We start from the raw sequence: 14,299 nt of genomic DNA, 5'->3' as shown, positions 1-14,299 counted from the left end.
TAATGGGGGGACCCAAGGCGGGGGCTGATTTTTTTAAGAGGACTTGGATGGGCTTTTTTTTTTCAACCGAGTACAAATCACCAGTAAACAGCTCCCCGGAGCTCCAGCGCCGACCTGCCAGCCACGTTCCAGCTCAGATCATCATCGTCAATTTCTAAACACTCAGGAACGCCCCGGGTGGGGAAGGAAGTGGGGAACTCGATCAGTAAAGCAAACGGCGAATCCGGGGGCCGGAGTGTACATCTGTTTCGAGCCCTGGCCCAAATGATGGTAGCGGGAAAGGGGCCCAGCTAAGGGAGGCGACAGCATCCTCCAAAGGGGGCTGAAGGAAGCGTAGGAGGTCTAAGGAGGTGTCTGGCCGCCGGAAATAAACGTGATGGGACCAGTGAGAAAATGGAATTCTCCCACTGGAAGGACAAGATCTGAATGAACTGCGCAAGTCCTTGGAAGATGACTTGTTTTTCCTCTGGAGAGCGGCAGGGGGTAGTCGTGGTGGTCTCTATCCGCAAAGACAGCGAGAAGTCCAGGGGCACCTGATTGGCGAACAGAATTTTTGGAGCATTATGCTCCAAAAATTCTGTTCGCCAATCAGGTGCCCCTGGACTTCTTGTTATTCCCTCTGACTTTAGTGGAACAAGTCTCTGTGAAGAGAACAAATAGAAAGCCTCTTGCTCGTTGGTTATACCGTGCACCTAGGGCACGCAGGCCTGGATGTTTTGCTGTGGATTTCAGGAGCCCCAGTCCGAGGGCTGACCACCACGCTTTGCCAAACACCCCAGCGCTTATTGCGCCCTTGCCTCTCCTGCTCCTGTCTTCACGCTGCAGACAGGTCGGTAGCAAAGGGAAACACGCTGGCGAGATGAAATCCCGTGACGTTTAGAAGCAAAAAGGCCCCAGAACACCGACCAGATTTCCACCAAATGCCACATTCCGTGTTATTTAACAAGACATGCGACTGTAAAACACATCAGTAGACAAACCGAGAGAATCCATTTGGAACAGTTAACACAGCCTGACTTGCTCACAAGCACACAGTAGGGGAAGACAATTTAATTTCACTCAAAGCCATCAGGAGGATCTGATGTTCAGATTACTTGCCTGGCGGACATTAAGGGTTGCTTTACAAAAACACACACACAACAACCTTGAAGCCTCTGGCAATTGGTCTGTATTTTCTTACTTATTTGATTAACCTACTCTGTTATGAAAGGGTGGGAAATATCACGGTATGTAGCTTTTGTCAATAAATATATAGTTGAAGCAGAACTGAAGCCTGAACTTCTGGAGAGGATAGGTGGGCAGATTCCCAGAGCCAGCCCTACAACTCAGTCAAAGCGCCCGTTGACTTTCATAGCAAATTTATACAAAACCAGCCTCGGGACTTCTTAGTCTTCTGTATAATATGATATCATCCCATAGCATAATTTATGAAGAGCATGAGACGAAGGGCCATAAGGGCGAGTGCTCCAGGTGTCTGATTTTCTCATGGTCGACGAAAACATATGGCAGGCGTGGATCTGAAAGTAACCTAAGGAGACAGAGGGAACAGAGGCGTCGGGGGTGGGGGAAGAGACTGGCAGGAAAATTCCCATTGCCAGTGACACCAAATATGAATCCAGGGACCCCAGTGTGTGGATATTTAACTGCGTTTCCCTTTACAGAAGCTGTATTCACCGCTCCCCCTCCCCACGCGTTATGTTCATCTACTGGCCTGGTAGTTCTATTCCGGCTACTGCAGGATGACAGGGTGCGGGGCTAAATGGACCATCGCTCTGACCCAGTCAGTACCCCATTGCAACCCCATGGCTGCTGCATTTCAACCTAAACGTTCAGGGCACGTGAGCACCAAGGCTGCGCGTGGAAGGCGGCCCAGGAGACACAGGTAACAAGGCCGGAGCGGGCTGCTGTTCCCTAGACTCTCGTTGAATTCTCACGCCAGTGTGAGAAGGGCGAAGTCCTCTCTCTTGGCTGCTCGCTTGCAGGAGAATGGTGACAGAGGCCGGCTGCGTCTGCCTCCCTCCGTCCGTCCCGCGCACACCCATCCTGTTTTAAAGAGCAACTCAATTGTTTGGGTCCACTTCTGTCGGCTTTGACCGAGTCCAGCTGTCTGCCGGAGTGGCCTAGCTGATGCATGCGCGGGGCGAATTCACACAGAATGAACACATGGAATTGGGGTAGATAGCTAGATAGATAGTCAATATCTGTCTATCTATAGCTAGCTAGCTTTATCTATAGCTATAGCTATATTCAGGAGCAAAACATTAACCTCGTGGTCTCCCCCGTTTGGTGGGCAGGGAAGTAGAAATGACATCCAGCCTCGATCCAGGAGTTGCGCTCCCGTCTTTAACGTGGGCTGGTGGGTCCGTCTCCTTCGCCCTCTGCACTTTTGTATATACCTGCACTGCTAGGCTCAACCTGCCTGATACGCTCTGTGGCAGGGAAGCTAAGGAAGCTGACAGCACTGACCCGAGAGCAATGGTGTACTCGGAGGACCGACCACAAATCGTTCAGCTTCCTGAGTGGATGTGGACTGATATCAGGCTTGCTAGGGTAGTGCTGGACCAGGTCAAGAGCACAAGGGGAACAACCCCCCCCCCCACACACACTTCAGTGGTGCATTTCTTTCCGAGTGTTGCGAATCTGGTAAACGAACCGCTTTTGTTAGCTAAATGCACCGCTAAGGCAGGGGTGGCTTTCTTTAATAACGTGATTGAAATGTGAGGGGTCTGATGGCTCCTCGCTAGTAATATTGGCTTTGCATGCAAAGCACAATCCCATCCCTCTAGACTGCTTAGCCAAAACAGAGCGTAAACTCTGTAATTAGCAACGTGTTCCATCATTAAAGAGCCCTGCTGAGAATTTCTATTTAATAATGGTCTTAAATTAGTTATGATGGTAAATACTCATCTGAAAATTCAACATCTAAAACCATCTACGATCTGGAAGTGCTCCAGTCCTGCTGTAATCTCCTTTAACACAGAAATGGCTATCACACGCAACCATCGCATTAGAAATCCGCTGTACTCTTTGGTGCGGGAATATACAGTATGGATGTGTTAATTAGGTTAACTCACAAATTGTCTGCTTTGCAAACATTTAGAACCAAGCAACGAGGAGGTTCTAAATAGGACACCAACGGGAGGGCGGAGAAACCCTGCTAGCGAGATTTCAGTCTTGCAGCTGGAAAATCTTTTGTTTTCCCAAACGGTGACACCTCGCAAGTGACAGGCCCAAGAGTTGCCCAGCGCTCCCAGCACACCCATGCACGCTGCTCCAGCTACTCCCAGTCCACCTGTACAGGGTAAATGGCAAGGCTGGATTTTTATTTAGGATTTATTTTTACACTCCGAGCCCCAGAGAGCTGTTCAGAACAGCGTTCCAAACCCCATGCATTTCTTTTCTCTAACGCCCACACGCATTCAGCAGGCATCTTCAGGAGATCTTCGAGGAAGACCATTATATTTTCTAAGTAGAGAACTAGTAAATAGCTGTGAAAAATAGCTAGGGAGAACACACTCGTTTCTTCATGTGGAAGTTACCCCTTCCATCCTCTTAAGGAAAGCAAGTAAACAAAATATTTCAAGCCATTAATAAACCAAATGGAACAGAAGTTTCAGAGATAAAATGTCATTCCAGGTATCAATAAATAACTCAGGGCCAGTCCGCCTGGGGGCTGTAAACCCAAGCCATTTGCAATAACAAGAGAAAATCAGTAACAGAGACAGTTGGGTCGGTCAAGGGGAAGGGAAGAAGGGGACAAAATATTTCTGCATTTACCTAAACGTCTAAATGTGTATCCTCTCTGGCACCAACCTTTCATGTTTAATGAATGAATCTGCATTGCAGGGTGTCCACCGCCCCCCTCCCGGCCCCTCCTCTTCTGTGCCGGCTAGTTTTAAATCTGCAAGCATCACAAAGAGGCCGTGATCCCATCTGCCTATGATTCCAAATTAAAGTTCAAACGGGCGGCTTACACGCTGCTGATCCTGTATCATAGCCTCTCGCGACCCTTCAATTACTATTTAATAGAATTACAGTTTTCAATCCCAATAGTCTTAAAGAATGTTTTATCAGAGGCTGAAGAGAGACTGTACAGGCACCCTCGATGTTACTGAAATATGTTGCTGACCTATTTAGATATTCAAGGGAATGTTTAGTGTTCTACAAGACAGTACAAGAGCTACTTTAATCTTCAGAAGAAAACGAAGATATATGTGTGTATGTGTTAGAGACTCATATTTATGTTATAGCCCTACACACCTGTGTGTGTATATATATATACACACAAACACACACTCACACAGAGAGGGGTCAGAACTCGACACATCCACGAAGCTATTCAACTCCCGCCTTGTTGGCCAATATTGCCAGCTAGCTGATTCCAAATGGAGATCAAATTGTCCTCCCCTCATTGAAAAATGCAGTTCAGTGGCCCCCGTTAAATGATCTTCTTCTCATGATGTTTCCGTGCCGGGCAAAGGCAAATATTTGCAGGGGAGCTAAGCCCCCCTGTAGTAGCCATATCTCAAATTAAAGTCACCCGCAATCCGGAAGCGGGTATGGTACATCTTGACTCCCAGCGTAGCGTTCCCTGGTCTACAGAACTGCTCGGCAAAGGACCTGCCTTCCGGAGAGGTGAGGCTGGGCTGCCCCTCCCGCTCCATTCGAGTCACGTGACTGGCACCACACACTTCTAACTTTTCCTAATTAATTACTCCTTTGCCATCTTCTCCGGCACGACCCTAGATGCTGGGCTCCTTGGGAGCCTCCCCTCTCCCAATCGCTTTAAAGTAAAGCTAAAAATAACCTCCCCCCGCCCACCCACCCAAACTCACAGCTCCAACATCCACCTTTGCATTAGTTAATCTCCACCACCAGCCCAACGCCCTGGGTTTATGGTTTGTCACCTAGTTCTCCCTAGCGCTGGAAATATTCCTATTGCCTTTCCCTCTCCAACCTCTCTCCCCCTCATCTGTCTCTCCTGGGCTGTAATTTTGCAACAGGGCGTTTTGGTCCTTTCTTTTGCCATTTGCAAACTTCTTTAGGCTGGCCGGGGCTGGGGCTGCAGGGCCGCGCGTCCTTTTGCACCCCGGACAGGGTGGCTGAAGGGCGTACGGGGGGAGGGACGCGCGCGCGCTTCCAGGCTCAGCGTTGGTCCGCGCGGTCCCTGCAAGCCGAGCCCGGCCAGCGCACGGTGAAGCTCGATGAGCCACTGCCTGAATAAACACGAATAGAAAGTTGTGCCCAGCTAAGCGGAGAAATCAGAGCCATACCAGGGCACCAGCGTCCCCTGTTCTTCTCACCCTGGGCCGGGGCTGTAACCTCCTCTGGGTCTGCTAGAGATTAAGGGCAACGGGCGAGCAGATTCAGCTGCTTCTAAACGTCAGATTCAGCTGTCATTGATCGGGGAGAGGGGTCCATCGATTATCAAAAAACCTCTCGTGGGCAGGAAAGGAGCACGGTCGACGGGGGTCGCATGCACACAAAGGCCACGGAACGACGTTACAAGGCCCCAGCAGATACGTAGGGAGCTCGAGCGGGGGGAGCTGCTGGGTAACTTTGTCGGCTGCTCGAACAGACAGACAGATACAGATTGTGGTCTCACGCCAGTGGCTTTGCACACTTTACCCCATCGCAGTACCGGAAAGGTGGATCCCGAGCCGTGCGGCCACGGAAGCTCACCTAGAAAGCGTGGCTGTGACTGTCGCAACCCCTAAAACTTGCTGTCACAGCTAAAGGGGAACGTTGCGTCTACCTTAATACTTTCTCTTTAAAAACTCGTGCCGTGCAAGCGAGCCTGGGGTGCAAACTTTGCAAGCCGGGAGACGGGGAGCATCCATCTATCAATACATATTTACAAAACCCCCTCTGACTCATGCGCATGACAGCAAGCTCGCTAACAGGAGCTCGGCATCTCTCTGTGGAAGAACCTGGCCCCTGCGCCACCTAAGGCCCAGGTGGGTTCTGGACCCGGGAGTTCTCCGCCATCTGTCTGCTGGCCTATGGCGTTCGCTTAGCTATTGATCAAATGCACTTCAGTTTCCCAGTAATTCCATTTTAATCAACAGCGCCGCTTGTCACCGATAATAAACGAATACTGGCGAGGGCTTGTCGATAATGATCGGCCAAGAGGAAGGGAAGAGGCAAGTCCAGCCCCAGTTTGGAGTTTCCGATAGGGCCTATCTTACCAGGACAGATGGATTTAGTGGGTGAGAAGGCTTAAATGCAGATTTTCATAGATTTACACCTCAATCAACCATTCAGGTTTTTAATGCAAATCCCAAAACAACGTCGTGTATGTGTTATCTGGCCGGGTTTTAAACAGAATATCATTAGCTGCAGCTTTTTCATATACAATACAAATAAACGCAGATACATGGTTTTATATGTGTGAATATGTATACCACACACACAAACACACACACACACACACAAACACACACACGCACGCACGCACCCTGCCTGAGGAAAAATAGGATAACAAATACTTCACAAATGTGTATATTTGGGACTGCAGCCCCCTCGCGGGGTTTCATAGACTCATTCCAAATGACCAAGCATCATCGTTTCTTACAAGGTGGACGTTAACTTTCTGGAACTATAAAAATAATGATAATTAAATAAAATAAAAAAGAAAGTAATTGAAAATCACGACCAGAGGGTATAGGGGGAGCGCTGATGATTCAAGGAAGGTGGTATGTCTGTTTCATAAACAGTGGTGAAAATATTCCTAGGTAAAAGACTCTCGGGTGGTACCTTGGGAATACAAATGACAAAATATTGTTATTATGACCAGCACGGAAATAAAGTTTAAGACTCAGAGAAATTCGCCACATTGGGGCGTGATATTACTGTCAGTTAACGCCTAACAAGGCCAAGTTTCTGGACGCTGAACTGAGGCAGAAGAAACTTTCCCACCTCCGAGTCTTTCCATCTGTTGAATTCTGTCGCAAGCAAGCAGAGTGACCGTGAGGCTCATTAAAAAAAAATAAAAATATTACGCTTTTAAAACTGCATAATGTCGACAGTGCCCCGGCCATGACCTGGAGTCACTCTTAGGTGCTGTGATTTTCTCTTCAGGGGCATTTGGTCTTTGCTAACACACGGGAACTGACGAAGAAAACTCAAATGACTCGATTCAAACCCCAGATGCCGGCGAAGATGCAGATCATTTCTGGACCATGCTGTCCCTTGCTAGTATTTTTCCTGCTCTCTGAAACTGCACGAAGATGGACCAAGAATATAATTTGATTTCCCCACGCGATATAATACGATTCCCTGTTTCACTTATCTTCAAATCAGCGCGAGCTTTGTAGGGGATATGTTGTTAAAAAAATCTGCGTTGCTAAATAGGCAATGAATTTCGCAAAACTAATTTACAGCGTATTAGATGCAAGATACAGGTTACGTTAACACAACTCTGTTGATTGGCGTCTGCCTGGCTATTCCATAAGGGGCATCTACCAACTCATGCACCTTTCGCAGTATGCAAACATGTAAATGCACTTTGCCCGTTAACAAAAAGGCACTGCGCGTGTAAGCCTAAACGCGGCGTCCATCTGGAAATCCTTTTTTCTGTCGCCGGCCCCTGCTCTCCTCGGGAGCTGGAGAGAGAGGGGGAACAGGTGGGGTTTTAAATAGAGGTGAGCTGTTTGGGGGCAACTCCGAACTAGAGTCCGTGACGTGTCTGACAACAGCAGCAAAGTGAACGCGTCCTGATTGGAAGCTTTCCAGGCAAGGAGTTGCGAGCAAAGGGCAGCTCAATGACTCTGACCACATACGGTACAAAGAAACGTTCTACACGTTTTTGTCGCCTTTTCTGTGTCTGTAGCATTTCAAGTGAGCAGGCAGGTCTGGAGCTGCTACTGTGCCGGGTCCAGCCCTTCCTTTAAAGCTTTTGGGCAACCTCCTCTAAAACCATCGATGGTCTCAAGAATTGCTCGCGCTGAAAGGAAGCTGAGGAAATACACATGGGAATTGTTAAGGCTGTGAAAGTTCTATACATATAGTTGCACCCCCAGCTTCTTTGCAGTAGCATCAATATTGCAAATTACAGGGTATGGAGGGCTTTTTTTTTCTGTCCCCGTAGCGCTGCCTTTTGGAAACGTTTATAGGTCCCCTAAAATTTCAGGAGCTTCCCAGGCCAATTAGCTCCGGACCTTCAAAGAGAGGGGAAAAATTCAACCAAAACAAAGTGAAATCGGAAGTCAAAATTAGTTCTGAAACGGTCAAGAAATGCCGGGCACGTTTCTCACTAATCCTAACAAGTTTCAAAATTGTATTTTCAAGTAAAAACAAGTTTTAGAATTCACCTCCTGTTAATTCGCGGTTGAATAATCTGCCTAGGGCGAAGCAAAACTTTAATGCACAAGGTGACGCCGGAATACTGTTAGTCATGCAAATAAAGGCTTCTTTCAGCACATTACAATATACTTAGGATTCAAGGGGAGGAGCTGTAACCTGATCAGGGAGAGAAGTTTACAGTTTTTGTTTTCATTTAAAGCTACAAACAAACCCTAGAACATCTTCAACGCTCTCCGGAGAAACCAGCTAATCCCGATAGATGGGCACAGCGAGCCCGCAGCCTCGGTGCTTTTTGGGGAAAAAATGAAAAAGTGTTTGAGCCAGCGACGTCAAAGCAGCATTGAAAGACCATCCCTGTGTCTGGGGACCCCGTTCGGAGCAAGGGTTAGGCTGACTCAGGGGGCCAAAATCTGCCTATAGAAAAATGTTTTTTTTTTCTTTGCCTTCCTCCTTACAGGCACGGTTCATTTCGCTACGGCAGACTATTTTAATGCCAACTTATTTCATAGTCGTTTCAGGTTAGTTTGCAATGTGCCACAAACCCAGCACTCTGCTCCAAAAACACAGAGAAGTAAAAACCAAAGCCAACCAACCAAGACAGGCAAATCCGCCTAGCTGGTATAGAAACACAAGTAAACTCCAAGTCCCGCTAGCTTACACTGCTAACCAGCCTTACTGCTTCAGTACATCTCAACCTGAATAATTCGTAGTGCCTCACCTAGCCAAGCAAAGATTAAAAAATAATTTCTCACTTAAGATGTGGGGGGTATTATATAGATTTATAATTTATATTTATATATATACAAAAACACCAACATCGCTGAATAGATAAGAAAATGGAATACTGTATTTGATTTAGAAAGTTTGTACATATAGATAAACACGCAGTTAAGGAAACAATAGTATAAGCGTCCTACGTGGAGTTTAAGAAGAGACCCCAAAGCTGCTACGAAATACTCAAAATAGCTTTTGCAGAAGATAACTACAGTTGCACCCTACGCTGTTTTCTGTCGCTGAGGTCCCTTTTGAAAACCTAGCGCGTCAGATATTGACAGCTAAGTTTGTGCAAGGAACACCAAGTCAAGGAAAATAAAAGGAGAGAAAGAGAGAGAGAGAGAGAGAGGGAGGGAGGGAAACAGAGCGAGAGAGAGCCAAAAAAGAAAGAAAAGAGCAAATATCATATACAGGCATTTCTACACATATATTACAAACTGGGAAAATGACCGCATCATTAAGATATACATAATTCATATAAAATTTTGAAATAAAAATAAAAATCTGTTACAGTCATAACTATTCTTTTTCCACATTTATAACCAGTACCCACACAGGCAGTGACAGAAGTATAGAAAAAAAGGTGCTTACGAATAAAATGATTGTCTGCTGAACAAAAAAACAGAAGATTGCATCTTGGCTGGACCATCACTTGGACTTCAGAACAGAGAGAAAGAGAGCGTGTGAGGGGGGGAGAGAGAGAGAGGAAGAGAACAACAAAAAGGCGATAAACATTTCTTATTTCCCTCTTCAAGGAGTTCCTTTTTATTTATTTTTTTTTTAATTTTTATTGTTTTATACAAATTCGATGGGAGGCTTTGCTTTTTGTTTGTTGTGGTTTTTTTTTTTTTTTTGCTTTTTGTTTCTTTACTATAGAGAATACTTTTTTCCCACCCCCCCCCCACCCCCGATACAAATTGAATCATCAGCATCATCGTTATCATGCAAGGAGGTGAAATGCGTCCATGGAAAAGCGCAAAGGAGGAATCGTGCTTGTCCTAAAAAGAATACAATTGTCCCTTTTGTTTTAATACCATTATTATTATCATTTCCCCCGCTGCAGCATCCGCACCAGCGACTGACTGTCTGTGGAAGTCGGAGCTCCATCTCTTGGCGGCGGCGGCGGCGGGTGGCGATGGGTTCTCGTCTTGTTTGTTTGTGTCTTGCCGTTTCTCGGGCCGAGCGCGGGTCTGTGTGTCCGGTTCTGGGGCCGTCGGTCTGGTTGCTCTGGGGCGGGGGCGGGGGGCTGCCCGGGCTGGCTCGCCGGTATCATACGTCGCACTCCGAATCGCTGGAGGTCACGGAGAGGATGGAGGTGCCCGTCTCGGCTCTTTCCGTCAAGCTGGAGACGCTGGTGGTGGGACTGGCCGCCGTGGAAGGAGACTCGGCCGAGTTGTGCGTAGGGCAGCCGGGCTCCGCCAGCGACCGCATGCCGCTCTGTCCTATGGCCTGGTGCTGGAGCCTGCAGGGCAGGGGAGACACAACAACCGCACAGTCCGGCTGAGGGAGCGAGGACGAGCCAGCCCGGGGCCCCCACCCAGCCCTTGCGAGAACCAGCCTGGCCCGGCAAAGGCTCCAGCCACCGGCCCCCTCGGCGCTGGGCGCCCCGCGCGCGGCCCCTTCCCCGCGGCTCCGGCCGGCCTTTGTCGGAGCGGCCTGCAGGCGAGCGAGCGCCGCGCACACGCATCCGGACGCACGCCCGTGTGCACAGGCCAGGCTCACCGAGTGCCCCCCCACCCCCCGCGTTTCGGTAAAGCTGTCGCCCGGGAACGGCCTGGCCTCGGCCGCCGCTCGCTGCCGCGGTTCCAAACAGAGCCGGGGCAGCCGGCTGCAGCCGGGATCGGGCGCGGCTCAGATGCAAACAGAGAGCCGGCGGCTGGAAGCAGCAGGCCGGGGAGGGCGAGCCGCTCATGGCGCCGGAGGTTTCTTAACTCCCCCGCGGCCCCAGAGAACTGGGGGCCTCATCTAACCCGAGCCCCACCTGCGTGCGTTTGGCAGCCCCCCGCGGATGGGAACGCTGCCTCCTAGGACTGGAACTGCAGGTGAAACTGAGTCCTTCGCTCCCGAATCGCCCCTTGAAGGGAGGCTTGGGGGAAGCCCCGTCTCCCCAATATTTAGCAAAGCCCCATACCCACTGCCCTCTCCTAGCTCCGAGCGGGAGGCTGTTTGCACGTCAGCCTCGTTCCGTTCTGTAACACCAAAACAAAAGCCTCCAAACTGCTGCCCCTCGCCGTGTCAACACCCGGGAAGGCATTTGATGTTTAAATAGACCCCAAACACCCAGCCAGGCTAGGCAGCTGCTTCGCCCTGGTCCCAGCTTTCTCCTGCGCTTGGGCATTCGGTCAAACGTGGAGAAAAATCCAACTGGGGACTAAGAGGAAGAAGCTAAAATTGTCCTGCAGTGACCGGTCACTCACACCGCACAACGAGCCCTCCCGGGGTCTGGCAAAACGGCCTCCTGAGCCAATGGATTCCCCCCGGAGCATTTTGGGGGGTCATTCCAACGCCTGCAGAGACACGTATATTGCTTGAAATTGCCAGTCCGTGGGCAAGTGTTTCATTCCGCCGTGTTTGGTTATTTTCTCGCATTACCATGCCTGCTGTATTTTTTCCCCTCTGTCACAGCGTTCAGTCAACAACAGCATCCGAAAGCAACTTGAGTTTATTTACAGGGCTAAGCTGCTCTGCCTTCCCTTCGATGGAAAGCAAACAGCAAAGCAGTTACCAGTGCATTTGTTTCCAGGACCCCAATTACCAGCACCAAAAGTCTAATTCAGAGGAAGGTGGGCGACACTATAAAAAGAGCCACAAAGTTTTATTCAACCCCTTCCAGCGGTCACTGAGATGTTTTTAAAAACAGTCCGTAAAGCTCGTTGCGGGGTCGGCTTTAAATTTTAAAATAACTTCTAAAAACTCAGCCGAGACAAAGCAGGAAAGAGTTGAATGGCGGTCAGCGTGGCATTGCAAACACAAACAAATACACAACACACACAGGCTGTATTATACGCACCCAAACAGGCGGTCGTGCTGTGTATTTCTATAAATATAAATGCGAAAGAAAATGCTTTTTCGGTGCGTTAGCACTTTCCCCTATTTTTTTCCTTCTAAGGCAAATGAGTTGGTGGGTTTTTTTAACAATTAATAAGGATAACCGGAGAGCAGACGCCTCCTTTGCAGGAACCGGGTTTGGAGCAGGTTTGTTGAAACGGGCGAGTGTGAGTGTGAGTGTGTGTGTGTGCGTGTGCGTGGGGGAGGGAACCCACTAGTGTCTCCACCACGAGTGACATTTTTCAAAACCACCCCAAGCGGAGGGTTGTGCGGGTTCCTGTCACTTTTCCCCACCTCGAGGAGGGCCCAGGCCCCGCGCTTGGGGCCGGCCGTGCGCCACCCGCGCTCTCGGGAGAAGGAAAGGCTTTTAGAAAGGAAACCCGCCCCCCGGGCCATTGTTGTGCGGCTAAACTTCGGGGTGGCAAGCCGCGAAGGCTTCACCCCGCCCGGCTTCAGCACTACCGCTCTGCGGCCCGCCGGGTCGCGCTCATTACCATCCCTAAACGCAAACAACCCCCCGGGCCGGGCTGGAAGGACCGAAGCGCCCCGGACGCCACCCGGAGCGGGCCGCCGCGGGTACCCACCTGTTCTTAGCCGCGGCCGCTCTGTCTCGCTGCCGCCGGTTCTTGAACCAGTTGCCCACTTGCGTGGGGGTGAGGCCGGTGGCCTGCGCCAGTTCCCGTTTCTTGCTGGGGTTGGGGTAGGGGTCTTGCAGGTACCACTCCCGGAGGAGGCTGCGAGTCCGCTCCTTGAAGCAGTGCGTCTTCTGCTCGCCGTCCCAGATCGTCCTGGGCAGCGGGAACTTCTTCCTGACCCTGTACTTATCAACCGGCCCCAGCGGGCGGCCCCGCAGCTTCTCGGCCTCCTGGTAGTGCGCCTCCAGCCACATGGCCTGCAGCTTGCCGTGGGACTCCTTGGTGAACTTGTGGTTCTCCAGGATGTGGTAGAGGTCGCGGAAGTTGCCGGTGTGGAAAGCCACCACCGCCCGGGCCCGCAGGATGGACTCGTGCTTGTTGATGGCTTCGCATGCCCCGGGCGCCACGGGCAGCGACCAGAGGAACCGCCCCAGCCGCTCGATGTCTCCCGTCTCCTCCAGCGTCTCGCAGACACTGGCCACTTGTTCCGGGGAGAAGTTGAGCGTAGGCAGCTGAAACATTGACAGCTCTTCTGGGGGGGCCCGGGCGCTGCCTCCGCCGCCGCCGCCGCCGCCGCCAGCACCGGGGCTGCAGCCCGCGCTGCTCCCGCCGCTGCTGCCGCCGCTGCCGCTGCCGGCGAGGAGTAAGGAGCGGTGGTGCGGGTCGGCGGCGAAGTTTGGCAGGAAGAAGTGGGCGGGGTACAGCTCTAGCGGGGACCTGAACACCATGGGCTGGCCGGGGAGCGGGGCGCGGGGCTCAGGGAGACAGGGCTGCAAGGCAGGCAGAAGGGAGAGAAGGGCGCGCACCCCCCGCACGCATCCACACACACACACAGCCACATAGAGCCGCGCACACACACCCGCCCCCCCCACCACGCACGCACATACACACACACACACACACACACACACACACACACGCACCCCACACACACGCGCGCGCGCACGCACCCCGGGCCCAGCACCGCCGCGGCGAGTCAAGATTCAATGATTCAACAGCAATCGCCCTAATGACAACAGCCTCATAATATCTCCCCTAAATCCACCGTGAGTGCAGCATTGAAACATTTTGTTTCGCTTTTCTATTGGTCTGCGGCGTGTCGTTGTGGCGTTGCCATGGCAGCCCCTGCCAATCACTGTCAGCCCTGCCAATCATCGGGGAGTACGTAAGAAAGGTTTTTACCACTTGGCGCAGAGGCGCGGGGGGAGGGAGGGAGGCTGGGTGGGTCGTGGAAAGGGATTTTTTTTTTTTTTTGTATCTTTGCAACTCTTAATCTCCGCACTTCCCCTTCTCCCGGGCTCTCCCCCTCCGCGCCCCTCCTCGCTCGGGGATCAAATAATGCGCGAAGCAGTGTGCACATATTTGTTGAATGGGATGAGCAATTAGAGGGTGGAATATTATTGTGATCTTAACGAGCCTCGTTAACGCTAAAGGAGATATGGGGGGAAAGTAAATGGGCCGGGCTGGGATACGCGTTGGGATAAAGGGCTCCTAACTGAGACAATTTACACATGATTTGCACGTAGTTCCCCTTCATT

General features: G+C 50.8%; 1 protein-coding gene across 2 annotated transcripts; it reads right to left on the bottom strand.

The window, feature by feature from the left end:
• Positions 1-10,347: 10,347 nt before the first annotated feature.
• On the bottom strand, positions 10,348-13,489 carry SIX3 (SIX homeobox 3). Of its 2 annotated transcripts, XM_074988539.1 has the most exons (3): positions 13,381-13,489; positions 12,711-13,293; positions 10,348-10,540 (listed from the first exon to the last, which is right to left on the bottom strand). In XM_074988539.1, the coding sequence occupies exons 1-3, from the start codon at positions 13,487-13,489 to the stop codon at positions 10,348-10,350; spliced, it is 885 nt and encodes a 294-aa protein (XP_074844640.1). The 2 variants fall into 2 exon arrangements, with proteins under 2 accessions (XP_074844640.1, XP_074844639.1); XM_074988538.1 differs by having other exon boundaries at positions 12,711-13,489.
• Between the last annotated feature and the right edge of the window lie 810 nt (positions 13,490-14,299).

The sequence above is a fragment of the Carettochelys insculpta genome, chromosome 3, assembly GCF_033958435.1.
Source record: "Carettochelys insculpta isolate YL-2023 chromosome 3, ASM3395843v1, whole genome shotgun sequence".
Taxonomy (NCBI): Eukaryota; Metazoa; Chordata; order Testudines; family Carettochelyidae; genus Carettochelys; species Carettochelys insculpta.
Note: the sequence above shows the minus strand (reverse complement) of the source record. Positions and strands in the feature narration are given on the sequence as shown.